At 42.8% G+C, this 23,826-nt stretch overlaps 2 protein-coding genes across 3 annotated transcripts in view; both read right to left on the reverse strand.

The window, feature by feature from the left end:
- On the reverse strand, positions 1-7,113 carry LOC139549253 (TLC domain-containing protein 5-like). Of its 2 annotated transcripts, none has more exons than XM_071359511.1 (3): positions 6,999-7,113; positions 940-1,142; positions 1-763 (listed from the first exon to the last, which is right to left on the reverse strand). In XM_071359511.1, the coding sequence occupies exons 2-3, from the start codon at positions 1,133-1,135 to the stop codon at positions 231-233; spliced, it is 729 nt and encodes a 242-aa protein (XP_071215612.1). In that variant the 5' UTR covers positions 1,136-1,142; positions 6,999-7,113; the 3' UTR covers positions 1-230. The 2 variants fall into 2 exon arrangements, with proteins under 2 accessions (XP_071215612.1, XP_071215611.1); XM_071359510.1 differs by having other exon boundaries at positions 6,721-7,055.
- Positions 7,114-7,431: 318 nt separating this feature from the next.
- The window catches only part of LOC139549252 (out at first protein homolog), a 31,306-nt gene continuing 14,911 nt past the window's right edge, over positions 7,432-23,826 (reverse strand). The window contains exons 2-4 of the mRNA XM_071359508.1: positions 12,628-12,762; positions 12,043-12,223; positions 7,432-9,989 (exon numbers count right to left, since the gene is read on the reverse strand). Coding sequence (XP_071215609.1) covers positions 9,712-9,989; positions 12,043-12,223; positions 12,628-12,762 — 594 coding nt within the window. The 3' untranslated portion in view covers positions 7,432-9,711. The remainder of the gene's footprint in view (positions 9,990-12,042; positions 12,224-12,627; positions 12,763-23,826) is intronic.

Consider the following 23,826-nt stretch of genomic DNA (forward strand, 5'->3'; position numbering starts at 1 on the left):
TCGAACCACCCAGTTTATTAACCCAAAGTGACTGATGAACAGTGAATGTTTAAACTGAGCATCTTGTTTTTTCTGAACGGAGCACAAAAATGTACAAGTGTAAGCTGAATACCAAAGACTATTCCCCAATAATCATACCCAACCATTGGTAGTTAATCATTTGTTAAAGACGTTCTGTTAGTATAAACATTGGATGTTTTTAATTCATCTTCTAATGATAAGGAAGTCTTTCAGTCGGTCTTTCCGTCATGTCCGTTAACTGCTGCCAATCTGTGTTGGTCTCTCCAGCGTCTGTATTTGGATTGACTCTTGCGGTAGGCGAAACGACCAATGTCCACCATGAACACCCAGGACAGCACATACATGGCAACTCCCCCACACTTTATAATGAACCTGGGCCGTGGGGAGATGAGCTCGCAGTACAACATCCTCCCGCCAACCACTATGCGCATGAACACAAATAGCACTACAAACAAAACATCCACCACCTCCCCCGTCAGGCTCTCATAGCGACCCAACTGTCTCAGGAACCAGCGAGTTTGCAGCAGGGGGTTTGTGATCTCACTGCCAAAGAGCACGGCGCAGGACTCGATGCCTGATTCCCCCAAGCTCAGGGTCAACAAGATACCCAGGATGCTCATGGTGTGGTGGGCCAGCATCACCGGGCCTTCTGTGCGGAAGTACACACACCAGCCCATGTCGAAGAAGAAGTAGCCCAGGCTAATGACCATAGCACTGATCTGAAGGGGGGTGTTCTTTGTGCCTGGAAACAAGATCACAACGTTATTGTAAACACCATTTATGGTTAGCAACATACACACACATATCAAAGTATACTGACCCCCCCAAAAAAAATTGCTCCTATACCAACTTTACCACCTTTTACAGAAAGGCGGTACAGGAGCAGCACTACGTGGGATTAGAGAGTGAGCGTCTTACCTGGATGTGTGAAGGGCCAAGGTCCATCCACATAGCCTATGTAGGCAGTTATACAGACGGCCAGGATTCCATGGAGCAGTGTGACCAGCCTACAATTCCACTCAGAACCATGGCTGCCATTGGTGTTACACAGTAGTGTGTAGAGAGTGATCCAGCCTGTTAGACAAAGGACCACGCCGACAGCCAGCGATGTCATCCCTCAGCTAAATACAAAAAAACATAAGTGCAATGCAGAAATACATTACCTTTCAATGAACACTTGTAAAAATACAAAGCAACTAATAAACAATTTAACTGAACTGAGCAGCTGTACTGTTCTGGCCAGTCTGAGTATTGAGGATTTGGTGAGGTCGCATGTGTTTTTATTGGGAAATGAGACCATGATACACCCTCATTGGTAAGGAGAAATTTCATGCTAGCAGACTTTAGGGAGTTTCTAAACAAGTCCAAAAGTAATTGTGTCTGGGGCAGTGGGGCTGCACATCCTGGTCTCAGACAAGACGTAACATAGTAAAAATAAATCTGGGACACTCAAATAAGGATTAGGTCCCCCTTTTCTGCAAAAACAGCCTCCACTCTTCTGGGAAGGCTTTCCAGTAGATGTCGGAATATTGCTGCGGGGACTTGCTTCTATTCAGCCACAAGAGCATTAGTGAGGTCGGGCACTGATGTTGGCCGATTAGGCCTGGCTCGCAGTCGGTGTTCAATTTCATCCCAGCGAAGGTGTTCGATGGGGTTGAGGCCAGGGCTCTGTGCAGGCCAGTCAAGTTCTTCCACACCGATCTCAACAAACCATTTCTGTATAGACCCCGCTATGTGCACAGGGGCATTGTCATGCAGAAACAGGAAAGGGCCTTCTCCAAACTGTTGCCACAAAGTCGGAAGCACAGAATCGTCTAGAATGTCATTGTATGCTGTAGAGTTAAGATTTCCCTTCAGTGGAACTAAGGCGCATAGTCCGAACCATGAAAAACAACCCCAGACCATTTTTCCTCTACCACCAAACTTTACAGTTGGCACTATGCATTTGGGCAGGTAGCGTCCTCCTGGCATCTGCCAAACCCAGATTAGTCTGTCGGACTGCAAGATGGTGAAGCGTGATACATCACTCCAGAGAATGCGTTTCCACTGCTCCAGAGTCCAATGGCATTGTGCGCTTAGGCTTGTGTGCGGCTCCACGCCCATGGAAAACCATTTCATAAAGTTCCCAACGAACAGTTAATGTGCTGACGTTGCTTCCAGAGGCAGTTTGGAACTCTGCAGTGAGTGTTGCAAATGAGGACAAACGATTTCTACGCGCTGTGTGCTTCAGCACTCAGCGGTCCCGTTCTCTGAGCTTGTGTGGCCTAGCACTTCGCGGCTGAGCCGTTGTTGCTCCTAGACGTTTCCACTTCACAATAAAAGCACTTACAATTGACCGGGGCAGCTCAAGCAGGGCAGAAATTTGACAAACTGACTTTTTGGAAAGGTGGCATGCTATGACGGTGCCACATTGAAAGTCAATGAGCTCTTCAGTAAGGCCAGGTCTACTGCCAATGCTACTGCCAATGCCTGTCTATGGAGATTGCATGGCTGTGTGCTCGATTTTATACACTTTTCAGCAACAGGTGTGGCTGAAATAGCGGAATCCACTAATATGAAGGGGTGTCCACACACTTTTGTATATATCGTGTATGTTATGTTTGGTATGGTTACATAAGACAGAAGGTTATTTAAGGAAAAAACAATAGGAGGGTGGTTGGTCGGGATGGATGGATGGATGGGTGGGCGTATAACGCAAACGTCTGGCAACCCAAAGGTTGCGTGTTTGAATCTCATCATGGACAACTTTAGAATTTCAGCAACTTTTCAACTACTTAGCATGTTACCTTCCCTTAACCCTAAGCCTTTTAGCTAACCCTTCCCCTAACATAAACCCTAAACTCTAGCCTAGCTAACATTAGCGACCTAGCTAACGTTAGCCACAACGAACTGGAATTTGTAACATCATATACTACCGGTCAAAAATTTTAGAATGCCAACTCATTCAAGGGTTTTTCTTTATTTGTACTATGTTCTACGAAGATACCAAAACGACGAAATTGCACACTTGGAATAATGTAGGAACCAAAAAAAAGTGTTAATAATCAAATCAAATATATTTAATATTTGAGATTCTTTAAATAGCCACCCTTTTCCTTGATGACAGCTTTGCACACACTTGGCATTCTCTCAACCAGCTTCACGAGGTAGTCAAGGGAACGCATTTCAATTAACAGGTGTGCCTTCTTAAAAGTTAATTTGTTTTATTTCTTTCCTTCTTAATACGTTTGAGCCAATCAGGGTATACAGAAGATAGCCCTATTTGGTAAAAGACCAAGTCCATATTATTGCAAGAACAGCTCAAATAAGCAAAGAGAAGTGACAGTCCATCATTACTTTAAGACATGAAGGTCAGTCAATACGGAACATTTCAATAACTTTGAAAGTTTCTTCAAGTGCAGTCGCAAAAACCATTAAGCGCTATGATGAAACTGTCTCTCATGAGGACCACACAGGAACCGAAGACCCAGTTACCTCTGCTGCAGAGGATGAGTTCATTAGAGTTACCAGCCTCAGATTGCAGCCTGAAAAAATGCTTCACAGAGTTCAAATAACAGACACATCTCAACATCAACTGTTCAGAAAAGACTATGTGAATCAGGCCTTCATGGTCAAATTGCTTCAAAGAAACCACTACTAAAGGACAGCAATAAGAAGAAGAGACTTGAAACACAAACAACAAACATTAGACCGGTGGAAATTTGTCCTTTGGTCTGGAGTCCAAATTTGAGATTTTGGGTTCCAACCGCCGTGTCTTTGTGAGGGTGAACGGATGATCTCAGCATGTGTATTTCCCACCGTAAAGCATGGAGGAGGAGGTGTGATGGTGTGGGGGTGCTTTGCTGGTGACAATGTCTGCGATTTATTTTGAATTGAAGGCACACTTAAACAGCATGGCTACCACAGCATTCTGCAGCGATACGCCATCCCATCTGGTTTGGGCTTAGTGGGACTATCAATTGTTTTTCAACAGGTTAATGACCAAAACACACCTCCAGGCTGTGTAAGGGCTATTTGTCCAAGAAGGAGAGTGATGGAGTGCTGCATCAGATGACCTGGCCTCCACCATCCCCCGACCTCAACCAAATTGAGACAGTTTGGGATGAGTTGGACCGCAGAGTGAAGGAAAAGCAGCCAACAAGTGCTCAGCATTTGTGGGAACTCCTTCAAGACTGTTGGAAAAGCATTCCAGGTGAAGCAGGTTGAGAGAATACCAAGAGTGTGCAAAGCTGTCATCAAGGAAAAGGGTGGCTATTTGAATCATCTCAAATATATTTTGATTTGTTTAACACTTTCTTGGTTACTACATGATTCCATATGTGTTATTTCATAGTTTTGATGTCTTCACTATTATTCTACAATGTAGAAAATAGTCAAAATAAAGAAAACCCTTGAATGAGTAGGTGTTCTAAAACCTTTGACCGGTAGTGTATGATTAGCAAATTCGTAACATACCATACGAAATGGATGATCGACATTCACAAATGAATACATACCATACCAACATACAGTTGAAGTCAGAAGTTTACATACACCTTAGCCAAATACATTTAAACTCAGTTTTTCACAATTCCTGACATTTAATCCTAGTAAAAATTCCCCGTCTTAGGTCAGTCAGGATCACCACTTTATTTTAAGAATGTGAAATGTCAGAATAATAGTAGAGAGAATGATTTATTTCAGCTTTTATTTCTTTCATCACATTCCCAGTGGGTCAGAAGTTTACATACACTCAATTCGTTTTTGGTAGCATTGCCTTTAAATTGTTTAACTTGGATCAAATGTTTCAGGTAGCCTTCCACAAGCTCCCCACAATAAGTTGGGTGAATTTTGGCCAATTCCTCCTGACAGAGCTGGTGTAACTGAGTCAGGTTTGTAGGCCTCCTTGCTCACACAACCTTTTTCAGTTCTGCCCACAAATCTTCAATAGGATTGAGGTCAGGGCTTTGTGATGGCCACTCCAAAACCTTGACTGTTGTCGTCCTTAAACCATTTTGTCACAACTTTGGAAGTGTGCTTGGGGTCATTGTCCATTTGGAAGACCCATTTGCAACCAAGCTTTAACGCCCTGCCCTGACTGATGTCTTGAGATGTTGCTTCAATATATCCACATCATTTTCCATCCTCATGATACCATCATTTTGTGAAGTGCACCAGTCCCTCCTGCAGCAAAGCACCCCCACAACATGATTCTGCCACCCCCGTGCTTCAGGGATGGGATGGTGTTCTTCGGCTTGCAAGCCTCCCCCTTTTTCCTCCAAACATAACGATGGTCATTATGGACAAACAGTTCTATTTTTGTTTCATCAGACCAGAGGACATTTCTCCAAAAAGTATGATCTTTGTACCCATGTGCAGTTGCAAACTGTAGTCTGGGTTTTTAATGGCGGTTTTGGAGCAGTGGCTTCTTCCTTGCTGAGCGGCCTTTCAGGTTATGTCAATATAGGACTCGTTTCACTGTGGATATTGATACTTTTGTACCGGTTTCCTACAGCATCTTCACAAGATCCTTTGCTGTTGATCTGGGATTGATTTGCACTTTTCGCACCAAAGTACGTTCATCTCTAGGAGACAGAACACGTCTCCTTCCTGAGCAGTATGACGGCTCCGTGGTCCCATGGTGTTTATACTTGCGTACTATTGTTTGTACAGATGAGCGTGGTACCTTCAGGCATTTGGAAATTGCTCCCAATGATGAACCAGACTTCTGGAGGTCTACAACTTTTTTCTGAGGTCTTGGCTGATTTCTTTTGATTTTCCCATGATGTCAAGCAGAGGCAGTGAGTTTGAAGGTAGGCCTTGAACTACATCCACCTCCAATTGTCTCAAATGATGTCAATTAGCCTATCAGAAGCTTCTAAAGCCATGACATAATTTTCTGGAATTGTCCAAGCTCTTTAAAGGCACAGTCAATTTAGTGTATGTAAACTTCTGTCCCACTGGAATTGTGATACATTGAGTTATAAGTGAAATAATCTGTCTGTAAACAATTGTTGGAAAAATTACTTGTGTCATGCAAAGTAGATGTCTTAACCGACTTGCCAAATCTATAGTTTGTTAACAAGTAATTTGTGGAGTGGTTGAAACTTCAACTGTATCATGGGCTCCCGAGTGGCGCAGCGGTCTAAAGCACTGCATATCAGTGTTAGAGGCATCACTACAGACCCTGGTTCGATTCCAGGCTGTATCACAACCGGCCGTGATTGGGAGTCCCATAGGGAGGCACACAATTGGCCCAGCGTCGTCCAGGTAAGGGTTTGGTAGGCCGTCATTGTAAATAATAATTTGTTCTTAACTGACTTGCCAAGTTAAATAAAAAGTAAAAAATAAATAAGTCCACACAAAACACTGCCCTTAAATTACTCTAAAATCCCCTACGGAAAAATGGTGGAAAAACGATTGGAACCATTTCCCTGTTTGACCGCTAGGCTTTATGGGTACTATGACACCTCCACGCTGGGGCTCTATAGCAAATAGAGATGGCTTGAAACCGAGCCCTTTATAAAAATGAGAATATTTGAGCTAAAAGCACATTAAAGTGAATACATTTGAGTCCTGGTGAGCCGTCTAGACTATACAAGATCAGTTCGATAAGGCAGGCTTTGGATAGCGAGCGAGACAGCTTATGGATGCGGGCTCTCCTTGTCTATCAAATATTGGCAAACGGAACAATGCGAAATAATTACTTTGTAACATCACCTTATTTCTGTGCCGCGTTCATGTCGGTGACATCTAATCTTCTGTCCCTTTGTGGCCAGCATGCTCCCTCGGGTGACAGTCACTTCATCTTTTGTTCTTTGTGTCCATGTTACTCGGCTCATCAACACACAAAAAAAATGTCTCTCGAGCATCTAATCTCAACAGCCTACTCCCCCACCTTGCAGTGTCAGCAACTGGTGCTGCAGATTACTGCCCAACCCAAAACGAAATTAGTGAGTTAGTTTCCAACACTCAGTAAGTAAACAAAATATATTTACTGCTAGCCTGGTTCCGAATGTAGCAGCAGCGTTATCGTCGTCGGGTGGTGTCTAGTTGTCAACTTGTCATCTAGAATGGGGTTGTGGCGCCATCCGCTGGTAATATTGACGTATTTTCCCATCAGTACATGGCGGTGAAAAGGTGAGATGCAGGCATAAACATTTTGTATTCATGTTCTCTGGTACGGCTGAGAAACATGAAAGCTACATGAAAATATACATACTGTACTTGGAGCATGATAGGTGTCAGTGAATTTTCCATCTCTTTCCGGATATTTAGAATCTGCTCAGACCTTTGCTGAATAAACCCCCCCATAAAGTGCAGTGCAAAAGACGTGTCTTTATTGAAGGCAAAATATACTTTTGAATGGTAAATTGCATTATTTTTTCTGTGGTGTTTGCGAAGAGCGTACACAACTCTTTCATAGAAAAATATGTTTGAGACTTTATTCTAGTTTTACATAGCAAAAAAATCAATTTAAGCGTTAAGGCACATAGGTTACCATAGAATGGCCAGTTTGAAGGTAAAAAAAAAAAAAAAAGGACATTTGGTTTGTCAGTTGGGAAGAGGTCATACACAAACAAAAGTGAACAAAGACATGGAATTAGCATGTGACAGAATAATCAGGAGAATTAAACAAAACAATTAGGTGCCAGTTACTACTGAATATGATTAAACACACATTAGGCTACTCAAGATGTAAAATGATGTGGTGAGGTATTGGAATCGGATAGCAGACAAGTGATCATATGTGGAATAAAATGTGACTTTCCTACAGACTGCTGATAATTTTAGTCCTACCTGAACAAAGTGTTCCTTGTGGAATGGAATCACAAAGTGAAAATCAAGGCCTGCATGTACATTTATAATAAATTGTGATGTTAATGAAATGACAATGGTGGTAAGGGTTCCACTGACTATTGTTAGACTTTGTTTTTCTCAATAATCCATGTGTCGGAGTTTGAAAGGAAAAAATGAGCTATGCATTGCATTAAAAGGGGGTGGAAGTATTGCATGATAAATGAAAGTGGCCAGGCAGTTGAGTAAGCACTAGATCCAACAGCCTGGCTCTGGACAGAAATCAAATCTGATAGGTTGCAACTTTAGCCCTTCCCTGGAGAATATTTCTTTTGTGAATCTTTACTTTGGTTTAGCCACAAACTTGGAAAGAATAATGAAATATAAGCAAATCAACTTCGAAACCTATGTAAAATCATGACCATCAGTGATTGAGCTGTAAATGATGTTCAAGTGAGTGGCATTCTCTCTCAACCCCAGACTATTTACAAATACTCAGGTGATCTTCCATTGTGAATTGGGATTCATGAAAATGTGCTCCCAAGAAAATCACATTGACAGAAGAAAAACAACATTGAAGCTACTGTCATAGAATAGATAGAAGTAACTTGCTCTTCAACAACATACATTAAATTAGCATAAATTTCTATACTGTTACCTAAATACAACACCAATAGATTTTCACAATATACACTGAGGGTACAAAACTTTCAGAACACCGCCTCTTTCCATGACATTGACGAGGTGAAAGCTATGATCCCTTATTGCTGTCACCTGTTAAATCCACTTCAAATCAGTGTAGATGCAGGGGAGAAGACAGGTTAACAAAGGATTTTTAAGCCTAGAGATATGGATTGTGTATGTGCCATTCAGAGGATGAATGGGAAAGAACTACAACGCTGCTGGGTTTTTCCACACGCAACAGGTTTCCTGTGCGTTTCAAGAATGGTCCGACATCCAACCAAATTGACACAACTGTGGGAAGCATTGGGGTCAACATTGGCCAGCATCCCTGTGGAACGCTTTCGACACATTGTAGAGTCAATACCCCGACGAATTGAGGCTGTTCTGAGGGCAAAAGGGGGGTGCAACTCAATATTAGAAAGGTGTTCCTACTGTTTTGTACACTGTGTATATAATGTCTTGCTACAATTCTGTCTATTTGCTAACAGATGCAGAATTGGAGGAAATTAAGCTTGTAATTGACAAACCAAAGACAAAATGTGATGAAGATAAAACTTTTTAAAGATGAGTCATTTTAGACATAAGAATCTTGTATAATTTCACCTTGCAACCAAATAAATAATGCCAGCATCAGAGAAACATTATCGAGTGCAACCCGAGTTGCCATCGACCAGGAAGGGAGCTGGCTAAAGCTGTGTTATTGATGTCATAAGTCATTGTCTAACTGACCGTTCCGATCCCACGGTTTCCTGTGACAACATAATGGGAACGTTGTTCCTTCACCAGTCATCCCACGGGGCAAGAAATGTAGAAAAGAAGCTGCACTGTCCAGCCGTATGCATAAACGTGTCCTTATGAGAGGAGGTTCTTGTAGTCATTTTTATTAGCTGCGCCATATTGAGATGTTTTCCCAACATTGGCACAAACGTGCAAGAGTAACTTAGGGTCACAGTAGGTACCTGGACACTTCGGAGGCACCATATCCAAACTATAGGAAATGTCCCCTATAAAGTTATTGAGAGAAAATAGCTCCTGTCGCAAAAAAAGGTTTGTCTCAATTTCAACCTTCCCCATGTAAGGCATCAAACTACTATCATCTCACGACAGGATGCAGCCCAATGGTTTTGGGATGAACTGATGTCCAAATTAAATAAGGGAGTACAAGAAAAACATTGGTTTGTTTGAGGGGGGGGGGGGGGGGAGGAGTCTGACCACACGGCTAGTGTACTGCTAAGTCTCCTCATCCCAGAGACAGAGCTGTTTGTGTGGGACATAGTAGGTGAAGTGGTAGCCTTTGCTGCAGCTTTTGATGCCACACTTGTAGGGGCTGCCTTTGCCTGTGGTGTCGCGGTTGCGGCAGTACTTGAGCAGGCAGGGGTACCACTCCAGGCGCAGGCTGAAGCTGCAGGAGCAGGGCTGCCACACGTCTCTCGTAGAGCGGCACGACAGCAGGACCGGGACCACGTCCACCGTCTGGGGCAGGGTCTCAAACACGGAGCCCTCCACTCCTACAGGTGCAGCAAGGAACATATTTGTGAGTCAATGCCCTAATAAGGTAGCCTGGTCCCAGTTCTGTTTGTGCGGTCTTGACAACTCCCACTGTGACAATGACCATAGGATTTGGCGAGACGACACAAACCAATATGGGACCAGGCTAGTAATAAGGAACTTTGTCATGCAAGAATGCTGTTATCTCTATTCACTCACAGATGGTTCACCATGCACTGTACTATGACCTTCATGCAACATTGTTTACAGTACTGTACATTATATTAAGTCCAGTGTCTAGGCATAGATAAAGGAATAAGTTAGTCCTAAATATAAACTAAAAGCATTGTATTTGGGAAAAATCATTCACTAAACCTCAACTAAAACTTGTAATAAATAACGTGGAAATTGAGCAAGTTGGCTCAAAGTGGAGGAGAGATGGGCTTCATCACTGCTTGTATTCATAAGAGGTATTGACATGTTGAATGTGCCGAGCTGTGTGTTTGAACTACTGGCACACAGCTCAGACACCCATGCATACCCCACAAGACATGCCACAAGAGGTCTCTTCACGGTCCTCAAGTCCAGGACAGACTATGGAAGGCGCACAGTACTACATAGAGCCATGACTACATGTAACTCTATTCCACATCAAGTAACTCATGCAAGCAGTAAAATGTGATAAAAAAATTTTTTTAACAATAAAACACCTTAGGGAACTGCGAAGCAACACAAACATAAGCGCACACACATTTTGTGCTGTATATGTGTGGTAGTGGTGGAGTAGGGGCCTGAGGGCACACAGTCTGAATATATTGTAATGTTTTTAAAATTGTATAAACTGCCTTAAATTTTGGAAGAGTAGCTACTACCTTGGCAGCAGCTAATGGGGGTCCATAATAAATAAAGATAAACTAGACCCAGGGCTATTTTCAGTCAGCAAAACAGCTCTCGCAATACAACTATCACGAAACGTAATTATTTAAAGTTGAGCCAAGTATACACTCATATAGAAAAAGAGCTTTAGGAGCAAAAACAGACTTTCAGGGAGAGTGTAATCTTTGTTTACATTGTCAAAGACTAATAGTGTTATTGAAGTAGAACTGGGCTAGTTTGGTATGGTAGTGTACATATAGAGCTAAAATGTATTGGATTCATTTACATTAGTGCGAGTATGTGATTAAGGATGGGCAACGCCATTCCTAGAGGCCATAGTGTGGTGGCTTTTATTCCAGCTCATCATACTTCAGAGAGAGAGAGAGGGGGTGGGGGCTGACCTCTCCAAATGAAAAAGAGAAGCTGGGAGGACAAAAATGAAAAGGTGAAATGTATCTTTTATTCCACGTCCGCACAATGGTGGACAAATGTGTATCGTGTCTTGAGAAAGGCCACTAGGACAAAAACATTGACTGAAAGATACAGATCAGCAGTTGTGAAAAAAGTGCACAATTGCCATACTTGAGTAAAAGTAAAGATACCTTATAGAATATGACTCAAGTGAAAGTCACCCAGTAAAATACTACTTGAGGAAAAGCTTAAAAGTATTTAGTTTTAAATATACACAAGTATCAAAAGTAAAAATCATTTCAAATTGCTTATAATAAGCATACCAGCAGGCACCATTTTCTTTCTTTTTTTAAATGTATTTTTACGGATAGCCAGGGGCACACTCCAACACTCAGACATCATTTACAAACAAAGCATTTGTGTTTAGTGAGTCCGCCAGATCAGAGGCAGTAGGGATTACCAGGGATGTTCTCTTGATAAGTACATGAATTGGACAATTTTCCTGTCCTGCTAAGCAGTCAAAATGTAACGTGTCATTTTGGGTCTTGGGGAAAATATATGGAGTAAAAAGTACATTATTTTCTTCAGGAATATAGTACAAGATATCAAAAATATAAATTGTAAAGTACAGATACCCCCAAAAAACTACTTAAGTAGTACCTTAAAATATTTTTACTTTAGACCACCTTTCAGTTTTGTCTCCCAGCCTCTCATTTTCCATTTGTATTAATTCCCTTTGGGATGACATTATCTGTGACACGCTGTGCCCACATTCATTCTATTGACCTCTCTCCAGCCAATGTTGGACGTCCCTCTCCCGGGTGTAGATGGCCTCCCGGGCCTCGCTGCACATGTTGTAGATGTGGCTGCTGAGCTGCCACGCCCGGCTCAGGTTCAGCGCCACGTTCATGGTCAGCTGGTCGTGACCCCGCCTCTCCTCCGCCATGCGGATGGCGTGAGGGTTTTTCTGATGGACAGCAGGACAAAGTCAGTCATGTCGCCAAGGTCACTTTATCAAATGGGATAATGCTCATTCACGTCCCCCACTCCGAGCAAGGACACTCACTGGCCTTATTTGTTACTTGTTATTCCCTGTATCTTTCCTTTGGCGTTATCACTGATCCGACACAGCAGGAATAGGTGAAAGCAACATAGTGGAACTACAAAGGAAGCTCTTGCTAGCAAGTATCATGTTGTGTTAGATCAGTGATTACCCGAAGGAGAGGAAGAAAGAAAGGATAAATGTAACATTCAAACAAGGCCATTCAGTAAGCGAATATCCCATCCCTCCCTGAGCTAATGCCTTGGCTTTAACTCAGCGACTAACAATCTTGAAGTACTAGAGTTAGAACCCCGGTCGGTGACACATACCTGTCTGAGTCGGGCCATGGACTCGCTGGGGATGAACTCGTTGTGGTTGAGGCGCGAGATGAAGCACAGGGCCTGGTACTGACTCTGGCCCCTCTCCAGCTCCCCAAGGATGAGCGCCCGGAAAATCTTCACATCCTGAAGCGGAAAGAGGGAAGGAGACAGATCGTGAGGCAGCATGACTGCAACTGCATAGGATCTGGGTCGTGCTCATTATGCACCAAATGGAAAAGAATGTTGAACAGCGAGGGACTTCCTAGACTTGTCCAATAAGAAAGATTTAAATTTGCCATTTAAATTTTTTTTTTGCCAGGGTGTGCCATACTGTTTTGGACCAGTATAGTAGGCTTGAAACAAGTTTGGAATGCACATTAATCAACTGAATACTTCATTCTGCATCTACATTAGAATGAGAGATTTGGAGAAGAAGAAAAAAATCGAACATTTACAGTCTCCTTTCACTAGAACTGCTTATTTGCACAGTCAAATCGGTGCCCAAAGAGTTAAACTAAATCAACACCCATAACTTCAAAAGAAGAATCATTTAGTTACACTTTATGTTGACAAAACAGAAAGATGTTGGAAGGTTTTAGCATGACTTTGTTGCTGTTGGCAACCGAACAAGAGATCTGGCTGGGCCCCAAGGCCATAAAGAGCAGCTCTAGCCGAGGACAGCAAAGCCACAGACCTGTCTCCCCCATTCATCAGCTCTCCCTTCCCTGACATCCTCTTGGCTCTTTCTCACACACACACACCCCACAACACACACTCCTCCTCCTCAGCTTTTCACACACATCCCAAGCAGACAGCCCGCAGAGGAGAACCAACTTTAAGGCTTTTACTCCCGGGGAATAAGGAGGAACTCTCGGACAACTCAGATAAACAAGCTAGATCTACAGCCGCCTCCAACCCCCGTTTTGTTTGCCCTCTCAAGCTCTTTCGTCTCACTCTCCTGTTTGGGAAACTGTACTTTAGAGCACACACATCTATTTGGTCTCCAGAGATACTCGTAATTCATTCACCGCCTTGGATGGGAAATCTGGTAGTTGGTAGAACATGTTGCATGTAAACGCCAGGTTCATGGGTTTGAGTCCCGCTGGAGCCACCCAAACGAAAGTGTATGTACACACGACTGTTAGTTACTTTGCATAAAAGGCTCTGCTATATGGCATATATTAACGAGCTCAACCGGAGACAAACAAGCAGCTGATAATGACTCGGACATTCCTCCAGTTATTATAAGTCAGTGATGTTGTCGTTGCTTAGCTGATCTGTGTGTTGGAATAGCAAAGCACATAATTGAAGTATAAATCAGAGCCAGACATGAAGGAATCATGGCATAAGGGAACGAGAATTTAAGAAAACACAGAAGGGGAGGTAGCTATATATCTTATATAAGTAGTGGCAGTATAGGACCTCCCAGTCAGTAGAAAAATGGCGCAGCGGCACTGGGTGGCAAGATGAGAGCTGCGTGTGTGTGGCATTCCTGTCAGATAGCGAGAGGGGGTTGGGGGGGTGGACTGCTCCAGGCACCCTCGGGGTCATTTCAGGAAAGCTCTAACAGCACTGCTCCTTTCCTTTAAAACCACCTCCGACCCCAGCCACCGTCAGAGGGGAGAAGCCCTGGCAGAGAGCAGCAGATGGGGGTAGTACAACGGGAGGACATGGTGATGCAGCCAAAGCTTCATGTCGTCATGCCAGGTGTTAAGACTGAGTGACATCTGTATATTACATTTAACATCCTGCTCTAAACTATGTTGGAGACCTATGTGAATTTCAAAAAGGCAAAAACTGAGAAGTGTTTTTTTTTGTATATATTTTTGTTGTTAAAATAAGAGCTAAAAAAAACATTTTATGTATGGGATTTTTGGGATACTTTCACTAACCCAGTAAATGGGTATAATTTATTCAAATAAATAAGATGACACCCTCTGTTCTATAAATACAACCGCACGAGAAGGACCATGCTTTTTGTTTGTTTGAAGTTGTCCTAACTTCTGGCTGCAACAGAAGCTCTGTGCCAAGTCACACTAGGTTGGCACCCTCCCAGTCCTAAGTACCACAGCTACACTGTGTGATCGAGGAAAAGAAAGACATTAGGTTACAGGATAAAAGTGAGATATAATGTGCAACCAATGATGGGCCGTGTCAGAAAATGGCACAAAAAAGTAGTACACCTGCTCAAATAATGACAGACTGTAAATAAGCCATGTCAAGAGCAAGGAACCATGCAAGGGAATATTCAAGCCTAAGCGATCAAAAGATAGATCCTACTTAAAAATATGCCAAGTGGGTTGGTATTGTTAAAAATTAAAAAAATATGCGCATTATGCTAATTTGTTTATGGGAAAAGCAAATGTCTTTAGCAGCAGATGGTGACAGAGTATTACTGATGTAATAAAACCAGTAACTGGGTTCCTGTGTGAAGAAAAAAAGGGGCAATCCGTGATTGGTACACTACATGACAAAAAGTATGTGAACAGCTGCTCGTCGAACATCTCATTACAAAATCATGGGCATTAATATGAAGTTGGTCGCCCCTTAGCTGCTATAACAGTCTTCACTCTTCTGGGAAGGCTTTCCACTAGAAGTTGGAAAATTGCTGCGGGACTTGCTTCCATTCAGTCACCAGAGCATTAGTGAGGTCGGGCACTGACGTTGGGAGATTAGGCATGGCTCGCAGTTTGGATTTCTAATTCATCCCAAAAGGTGTTCGATGGGGTTGAGGTCAGGGCTCTGTGCAGGCCAGTCAAGTTCTTCCACAACGATCTCAACAAAACATTTCTGTATGGACCGTGCTTTGTGCACAAGGGCATTGTCATGCTGAAACAGGAAAAGTGCCGTCCCCAAACTGTTGCCACAAAGTTGGAAGCACAGAATCGTCTAGAATGTCATTGTATGCTGCAGCGTTACGATTTCCCTTCACTGGAACTAAGGGGCCAAGCCTGAACCATGAAAAACAGCCCCTCCCCAGATTATTCCTCCTCCACCAAACTTTACAATTGGCACTATGCATTCGGGCAGGTAGCATTCTCTTGGCATCCGCCAAACCCAGATTCGTCCACCAGACGGTGAAGCGTAACTCATCACTTCAGAGAACACGTATCCACCGCGCCAGAGTCCAATGGCGGCGGGCTTTACCACTCCAGCCGACACTTGGCATTGTGCATGGTGATCTTAGGCGTTTGTGTGGCTGCTCAGCCATGGAAACCGATTTCATGAAGCTCCCGACGAACAGTTCTTGTGCAGACGTTGCTTCCAGAGGCAGTTTGGAACTCAGTAGTGACTGTTGCAACCGAGGACAGACAATTTTTATACGCTACGTGCTTCAGCACACGGCGGTCCCATTCTATGAGCTTGTGTGGCCTACCACTACGTGGATGAGCCGTTGTTGCTCCTAGACGTTTCCACTTCACAATAACAGCACTTACAGTTGACCGGGGCAGCTCTAGCGGGGCAGAAATTTGACGAACTGACTTGTTGTAACGGTGGCATCCTATGGCGGTGCCACGTTGAAAGTCACTGAGCTCTTAAGTAAGACCATTCTACTGCCAATGTTTGACTATGGAGATTGCATGGTTGTGTGCTTGATTTTATACGCATGTCAGCAACGTGTGTCGCTTAAATATTTGAAGTGGTGTCCACATACAAAAGTATGTGGACACAGGTAGGTAGCCTAGTGGTTAGAGCGTTGGGCCAGTAACCGAAAGGTTGCTAGATCGAATCCCCGAGCGGACAAGGTAAAAATCTGTCGTTCTGCCCCTGAACAAGGCAGTTAACCCACTGTTCCTAGGCCGTCATTGTAAATAAGAATGTTCTTAACTGACTTGCCTAGTTCAATAAAGGTTAAACAAATTATTTTATATATATTTCAATCAATTGATTGAAATATATAACTTATGCCTCATGAAAGTACATGCTCCAAGCGCAAAATTTACAACAACTGTTTGATATAGTTATGATTAAAAAACCCATCTGCTAAAAGCAGAATATGGCCACATAATTATGTTTGGTTTTTCACCCAACATTCAGAAAAATCCCTGACAAAATGTGTGTTGCATTGATATCCAAAATTAAAAGAGACATGACTCTCAAATCGACCACCTCATTTACTAGGAGTCCTAGCCCATTTGTTATCTAACGTTTTAAAATGTCCGTGCACTGATAAATAGGCTACACCAGCTAAGTACGCCAAAGACGGAGGTTTGTATCCAAACTGACTATCTGCATCGGGGAAGAAAAGCCAAAAGCTAGTGTACCCACAACTCCACTTGCAGGCTCAACGTATGATCTACAACATAGGAGAGGGTTAGGGCCCTTTTCATGGGTGGTTACTTTTCGTGGGAAGCTTATTTAAGGAGGTCCACAAAAGGCCTTTTCACACACTCAAAAAGGTCCTATTTACAGTGATCATTCTCTGTAGCTACGCTGTAGCCATGCTACCCCGATACCTTGAGAGAGAATATGCTGTTCGTGGCTGTGAAAGAGCGTAGTAAACTTCTGTCGACCCGTAACATTGAACGAACCCATTGAAATCAGACTGGTCACTGACTGCTAGCGGGGTTAATGGCAGCCAGTGAACTTTTCGACGCCAGTAAAGTTGTGCCAAAGGCCATCCCCAGAGTTCCCGTCGCTTCCTGTTTTCCAATCCACTCTAAGACCCTGTCTGTTTGATAAGGCTGCTGTTTGGAGAGGCCCAGCAGTCACAGATTGACATTCGGGATCAGTGGTTTACCCAGTGAGTGGTAGAGGATGAAATAAATCTGTGAGAAAGCCAAATGGTGGGCTTTTTCTTATCTTCTACTCCAACTGCCAAAATGCAGGTATACTGGTGAGGACATTTTTTTTAAATAATTACACCAAAATATGGAAAAATGTCAAACGTAGTAAACAAAAAAAGTTTACTACGTCGAGCACACATAGGGCAGTCGTTTGTAAGAGAGAACTCAGCCGAGACATCCAAACGCAGTGCAAACAAACTTCTCGAAAAGCAACAAGCCGGCTCAGATGCACACGGCTCATTTTTGTGGAGGGAATAAATAAATATAATATATATTTTTTTAAAGTTAAGCATCATAAGGGATTACCACTCGTTTTTGTGATGGTAAAGATATTTGCATTGGTGTCTCAGAGACCTGGGTGAAAAGGCACAGGTGTACGAGGAGGATTAAGCCTCCCCTGCTCGGAAGAAAGACAAACAAACAAAGAGGGGGAAGGAAAGGAGCTTGGCTGAGAAATGCTGGAGTTGAGACTAATTACGGAAACACTAAGAGAAGGAATGTGAAGTCAGATTTGGGGGTCGGTTACACCTGGCTGTTTTGTCAAGAGAATTAGCAAATGCTGGCAGGAGTGAAGGGACAATGAAAACACAGGGGGTACTGCTGCTGGAAGGCGTCCTAGGGGGTATTTAAACAGACAATAAAAAAGGTACGCTTTAATTAAAATGGCTATCTAGGTGAGAATGAGAACACGCCTAAAGGCATTGACAAAACACACACTCAAAATGTAAAGATGGTATGTAATATTCGTAATGCATGGCCAACAGATAATTCAAATGAATTAGCAATTCACAACAGTATTTTCCAAAATTAAAGTATTTGGAAAGGCCAGTTTCTCCAAACTAGCAGAAAAACATACCGGTTTATTCACGTGCAATTCGGATCAACATCAGTAGCTTGATAAGTGATGACCTTTGGCTGTAGCTTCAGTCCCATACGGCTCCAACCCCAACCTTTGTCGCACAGACTTCACATCCTGCAACAGGCAGCGGACATCAAAGACCCAGAGCAACCTCTTCAGAATCCAAATTGCTCAGGCATTTGAGTAAATACTTATCCGATCATTTCCATGGGGTCATAGAAATTTCTATTTTTCTAGTATCCTTCCGCTTTTACGTCAAATTTGAACCATATTTTTAGTTACTTTCATTTCCTGTTGTTTGGTGGATGTTAATGAGCAATAGCGAGTGATTACAGTTCTTCTTAAGGATATGAGTAAATGGTTCTAACCACCCATTTTTCCTTCCCTTTTGCCAAAGTTAGCACTGTAAATTATGCAATGCAGATAAGACAAGCTGTACGAATTCTCTTTTTATGACCTGAAGAAATGGTAACATGAATTTAGTTATGGACCGTCAAAGTTTTGTAGCTCAATCACGAGGGGATCATGTTTGGGAGGCCACAACAGTGACAACCCAAGGTAACCACACAGGACAAGGTGGCTCAACAAGATCCAGAATATAAACAGAGAACTTTAATTTGAGATGGAGTTGACTATCCCTTGAAAAAGGAAGACGCATGAAAGTTTAAGAATTACACCATCAAAATAGGTTATCGACATTTTCCCATTACTTGATAAGTTCAGGCCCCTTTGACATTTTTTAATTTACACTGAAAATTGGCCATATCTGATAGATTTTACAAGGTGGCTTGTTTTCCTTGTTGAGCTGCAGTTCAAAATATCCACAGAGAGTACAGATGGGTCAAACCAAGCAGAAACCATATCAAGTCTTTTTTCTTTAATAAAATTGTCTTAAAAAAATAAAAAAAAGTTCAATGTTGTGCATAATTTGATTGTGAAAAGTTCAAAAAGGTATTTGGTGTTACGGTGTCTGCCCTGTTCCTCTCCTGCCTGGCTCCGATTGTGGGAACGACAAGAGACCTTATTATTAGCCGTGTTTAAAGCCCAAAAATCTGCCTGGCGACTCGGCGCAGTAGAAAGACATCAGCTAGTGGACGAGAGGCAGTCCTCAGTGAGAGCAGCCCAGAGGAGAGGACAATGAGTATGGGGGAAAAGGCTCTGCAAACTAACCTGGTGCCTGCTCTGTTTGTTCTGTGTAGCCAACAACCACAGGAGTGAGTTGGCTACAGCACAAACAGATACGGGAACAGGCTATCTGAAAACAGCAGGCTGTCGCCAAAACAGCTAACTTGGCCTAAAGTGAACCAAAAAAAGCTGCCTAAATGATGATTTCACACCAAAACAGCGAGGCTACCATCCTTAAGCCGCTTGTCTTAAGAGAAAAGACAAACTAGACACCATTCTTCTTCTCCACACCTCCGTCTTCAGTGTTCATGCTGACGGTCTGCTAAACTTCAAAGATATTGAGGAAATGCCCTGCAGTTCCTGTGTATTGCTCACATCCCTGTACTGCGCAACTACCCATTTGTTATCTGTGGAGCAGATCTCCCACACAGGGATCAATACATGGTGGGAGATGGAGTTCACATCCTTCCCACATGACTCAGTGCAGTAGTGGGACCTTACATAACTGCAGCGGGTGCATTCACTGGATGGCCCGCGTGGTCTTAGAGTTCTAACCAGAATGGTATCCATTCCTAAAACCACCTTTTCCAAGAAATGTTGTGACACTGCTTGCCCATTAAAAAAAAAAAAGTCTGACAAGTTTGTGCAAGTGACAATTGGGATGGCCTCAGGTAGGATCCCGAAGGCGAGGCAGTAAATGAGTCAACTTCAGATGCATTGGAAAACCGGACCCCCACTTCATATTTACAAGGAAATGCTGAGAGAAATTTCCCCAGAATTCCCACACATGAGCAACCGGAGATAGTGTAAGCCACCCAGATGATAATAATAAAAAGGTCGGAAAACAATGGCGCGATGGTAATTGGGCCGCAACGGATTCCAAGTGCTTGTTCAAGTTTCCAACTACTTGCCCAAAAAAATATGCAATGTCTGTGAAAGGTTAAAAAGGAATAGGCAGTTGCCAAACAGGTCAGAGATGTAGCCCAATGGGAATTGGCTCATAAAGGCCAACCGCTGTGCTCGCTGCTCTTTACAAACATGTGGGTGTGTGGGAGAACCAAATCAATTCATTCCGCGAGTTGCTTACCGTTTGGGCGTGTTCATAACTTCCCTTTATTTGAAGAGAAAAAATGTCTAGATATAAGACAGCCCGAGAGCTAAGTGAGTTGTGAAACACAATACATTTATAACACAGATAAAAGGAAGATTTAAGAGAGGGCCAATGTGCTCGTTCACACAACCGTGGCATTGTTGGAAGTGAGGCCCAGTAAATTTAGAGTGATAGTGTGTCAGGTGGATTCCCAACATCTGTTGCTCATCTCAGCCAGTGTGTGTGTGTGACAAATAAGCTGCAATTATAGTTTTGGTCACACGTAGGGGTGATATCAGGGCAGAGAGAAAGAATGTGTAGAACCTACACATCCAATGTCTGAGAAAGTGCTGGATATTAAGTCAATATTTACCGGCAATAAAAAAAAAGCACTCCAGTGTATGTATTTAAGTGTGTTTATATGACGCTTCAGCCCTTGGTTTAAGAACAGAACATGCACTGAATGTCTGAGTGATGCCAGACACACTGGAAGAGCCCTGCTAGAGCTGCCCTGTTAAACTGTAAGTGCTGTTATTGTGAAGTGTAAATGCCTAAGAGCAACAACGGTTTAGCCGTGACGTGGTAGGCTACACAAGCTCACAGAACGGGACCGCCGAGGGCTGAAGCGCGTAAAAATAGTTGGTCCTTGGTTGCAACCCTCACTACAGAATTCCAAACAACGTCAGCACATGAACTGTTCGTCGGGAGCTTCATGAAATGGTTTTCCATGGCCGAGCAGCAGCACACAAGCCTAAGATCACCATGCGCAATGACAAGCGTCTGCTGGTGTGGATTAAAGCTCGCCGCCATTGGACTCTGGAGGGATGAATCACGCTTCACCATCTGGCAGTCCGACGGACAAATCTGGTTTTGGCGGACACCAGGAGGAAACTACTATAGTGCCAACTATAAAGTTTGGTGGAGGAATAATGGTCGGGCTAGGCCCCTTAGTTAGAGTGAAGGGAAATCTTAATGCTACAGAATACAATGACATTCTAGACAATTCTGAGCTTCCAACTTTGGGGAAAGCCCTTTCCCGTTTCAGCATGACAATGACCCCATGCACAAAGCAAAGTCCATACAGAAATGGTTTGTCGAGATCGGTGTAGGAGAACTTGACTGGCCTGCACCAGAGCCCTGACCTCAATCCCCTCGAACACCATTGGGATGAATTGGAACATCGACTGCGAGCCAGGCCTAATCGCCCAACATCAGTGCTGGACCTCGCTAACGCTCGTGGCAGAATGGGAGCAAATCCCTGCTGCAATGTGCCAACATCTAGTGGAAAGCCTTCCCACAAGAGTGGAGTCTGTTATACGAGCAAAGGGGAGGACCAACTCCATATTAAAATGGCCATGATTTTGGAATGAGATGTTCGACGAGCAGGTGCCCATGTACTTTTGGTTATATAGTGTACATGGTACCCAAATTCCTACATATAGTCCATGAGACAGACCCCCAAATGTGGGTCCGTCGGGCTCACTTGGTACGGTGTTGTCGCAGTGATTTGTTGAAGGTCTACAGTATGTCCCTAGAGTTGGAAAATGTGACGGCAGTGCAGCATTGGTAGTTCTCTGTGTGTTACTCTTTCAACCCTCTATTCCATTAATTTTCCCCCTCGGGATTTTACCTCATGACAATCAATGTCAGTATACAATAAGTTATTGCTCACTTATACCCTTTAGAAAGTATTCACACCCCTTGACTTATCCACATTTTCTTGTGTTCCAGGCTGAATTTGAAATGGATTACATTTAGATTTTTGGTTACTGGCCTACACACATTCAAAGTGGAATTATGTTTTTAAAAATGAATAAAAAAATGAAAAGCTGAAATGTCTTGAGTCAGTAAGTATTCAACCCCTTTGTTATGGCAAGCGCAAATAAGTCCAGGAGTAAAAATGTGCTTAACAAGTCACATAATAAGTTGCATGGACTCACTCTGTGTGCAATAAGTGTTTAACATGATTTTTGAATGACTACCTCATCCCTGTACCCCACACATAAAAGTATCTGTAAGGTGCCTCAGTCAAGCAGTGAATTTCAAACAGATACAACCACAAAGACCCGAGAGGTTTTCCAATGCCTCACAAAGGGCACCTATTGGTAGATGTGTAAAAATAAAAATAGCAGACATTGAATATCCCTTTGAGCATGGGGAAGTTATTACACTTTGGATGGTGTCTCAACCATACAAAGTGTAATTAAAAACGTCACCATCCTCAAAGGGATATTCAATGTCTGCTATTTTTTATCCTGTCACTACAAAGATAAAGACGTCCTTCCTAACTCCATTACCAGAGAGGAAGGAACCCGCTCAGGGATTTCACCATGTGGCCAATGGTGACTTTAAAAAACAGTTAGAGTTTAATGGCTGTGGTAGGAGAAAACTGAGGACGGATTACCATTGTTGTTACTCCACAATACTAACCTAATTGACAGAGCGAAAAGGAAGCCTGTACAAAAAAAAAAATCATCCTGTTGGCACTAAAATACTACTGCAAAAAATGTGGCAAAGCAATTAACTTTTTGTCCTGAATGCAAAATGTTATGTTTGGGCCAAATCCAATTCACCTTTCAGCAGGACATTAAGATAAAACAAAAAGGCCAAATCTACACTGGAGATGCTTACCAAGAAGACAGGGAATGTTCCTGACTGCCCAAGTCAAAGTTTTGACTTAAGTCTACTTGAATCTATGGCAAGACCTGAAAATGGTTGTCTAGCAAGTATCAACAACCAATTTGACAGAGCCAGAAGAATTTTCTAAATAGTAAAAAGGGCAAATGTTGTACAATCCAGGTGTGGAAAGCCTTTATAGACTTACCCGGAAAGACTCACATCTGTAATCGCTGCCAAAGGTACTTCTAAAAGGTATTGACTAAGGGGTGTGAATACTTATATAAGTGAGAAATGTAATGCATTTCATGTTCAATAGATTTGCAAAGAATTTGGGGTATTGTGTGTAGATGGGTGAGGGAACACATTTATATACATTTTTGAATTCAGGCTGTAACACAACATATAGAATAAGTTAAGGGGTATTAATACTTTCTGAAGGCATTGGAAAGCAGATTCACAGCTATCCATCAAACGTTTTTGTGATGTTCAGGTCAACAGAACTTTGACCTCTTTAGAGTACATATCAGAATGACCTGTATAAATGGCTTTAAAAAAGGAAAAACTCACCAGCTACAACTATTGTTTACAAATCACCCATATTGTGCCATTGACATTAGAATATTGGAAGCTTAGCCATATAATGGGGCATCTCTGTTTTTGGATTGTAACTTCGGTGATAGAAGCACCAAATTGCGCACACACGGCTATAGCAGGGTTTTAAAAAGATG

Source organism: Salvelinus alpinus, chromosome 22 (assembly GCF_045679555.1).
Source record: "Salvelinus alpinus chromosome 22, SLU_Salpinus.1, whole genome shotgun sequence".
In the NCBI taxonomy this organism is placed as follows: Eukaryota; Metazoa; Chordata; class Actinopteri; order Salmoniformes; family Salmonidae; genus Salvelinus; species Salvelinus alpinus.

Excerpts from the sequence above, each read along its gene's own strand:
- LOC139549253 (XM_071359511.1), bottom strand. The coding sequence starts at position 1,135 with ATGACATCGCTGGCTGTCGGCGTGGTCCTTTGTCTAACAGGCTGGATC. Across the intron at positions 764-939 it reads TTGGCCCTTCACACATCCAG|GCACAAAGAACACCCCCCTT; the intron begins GTAAGACGCTCA and ends TCTTGTTTCCAG.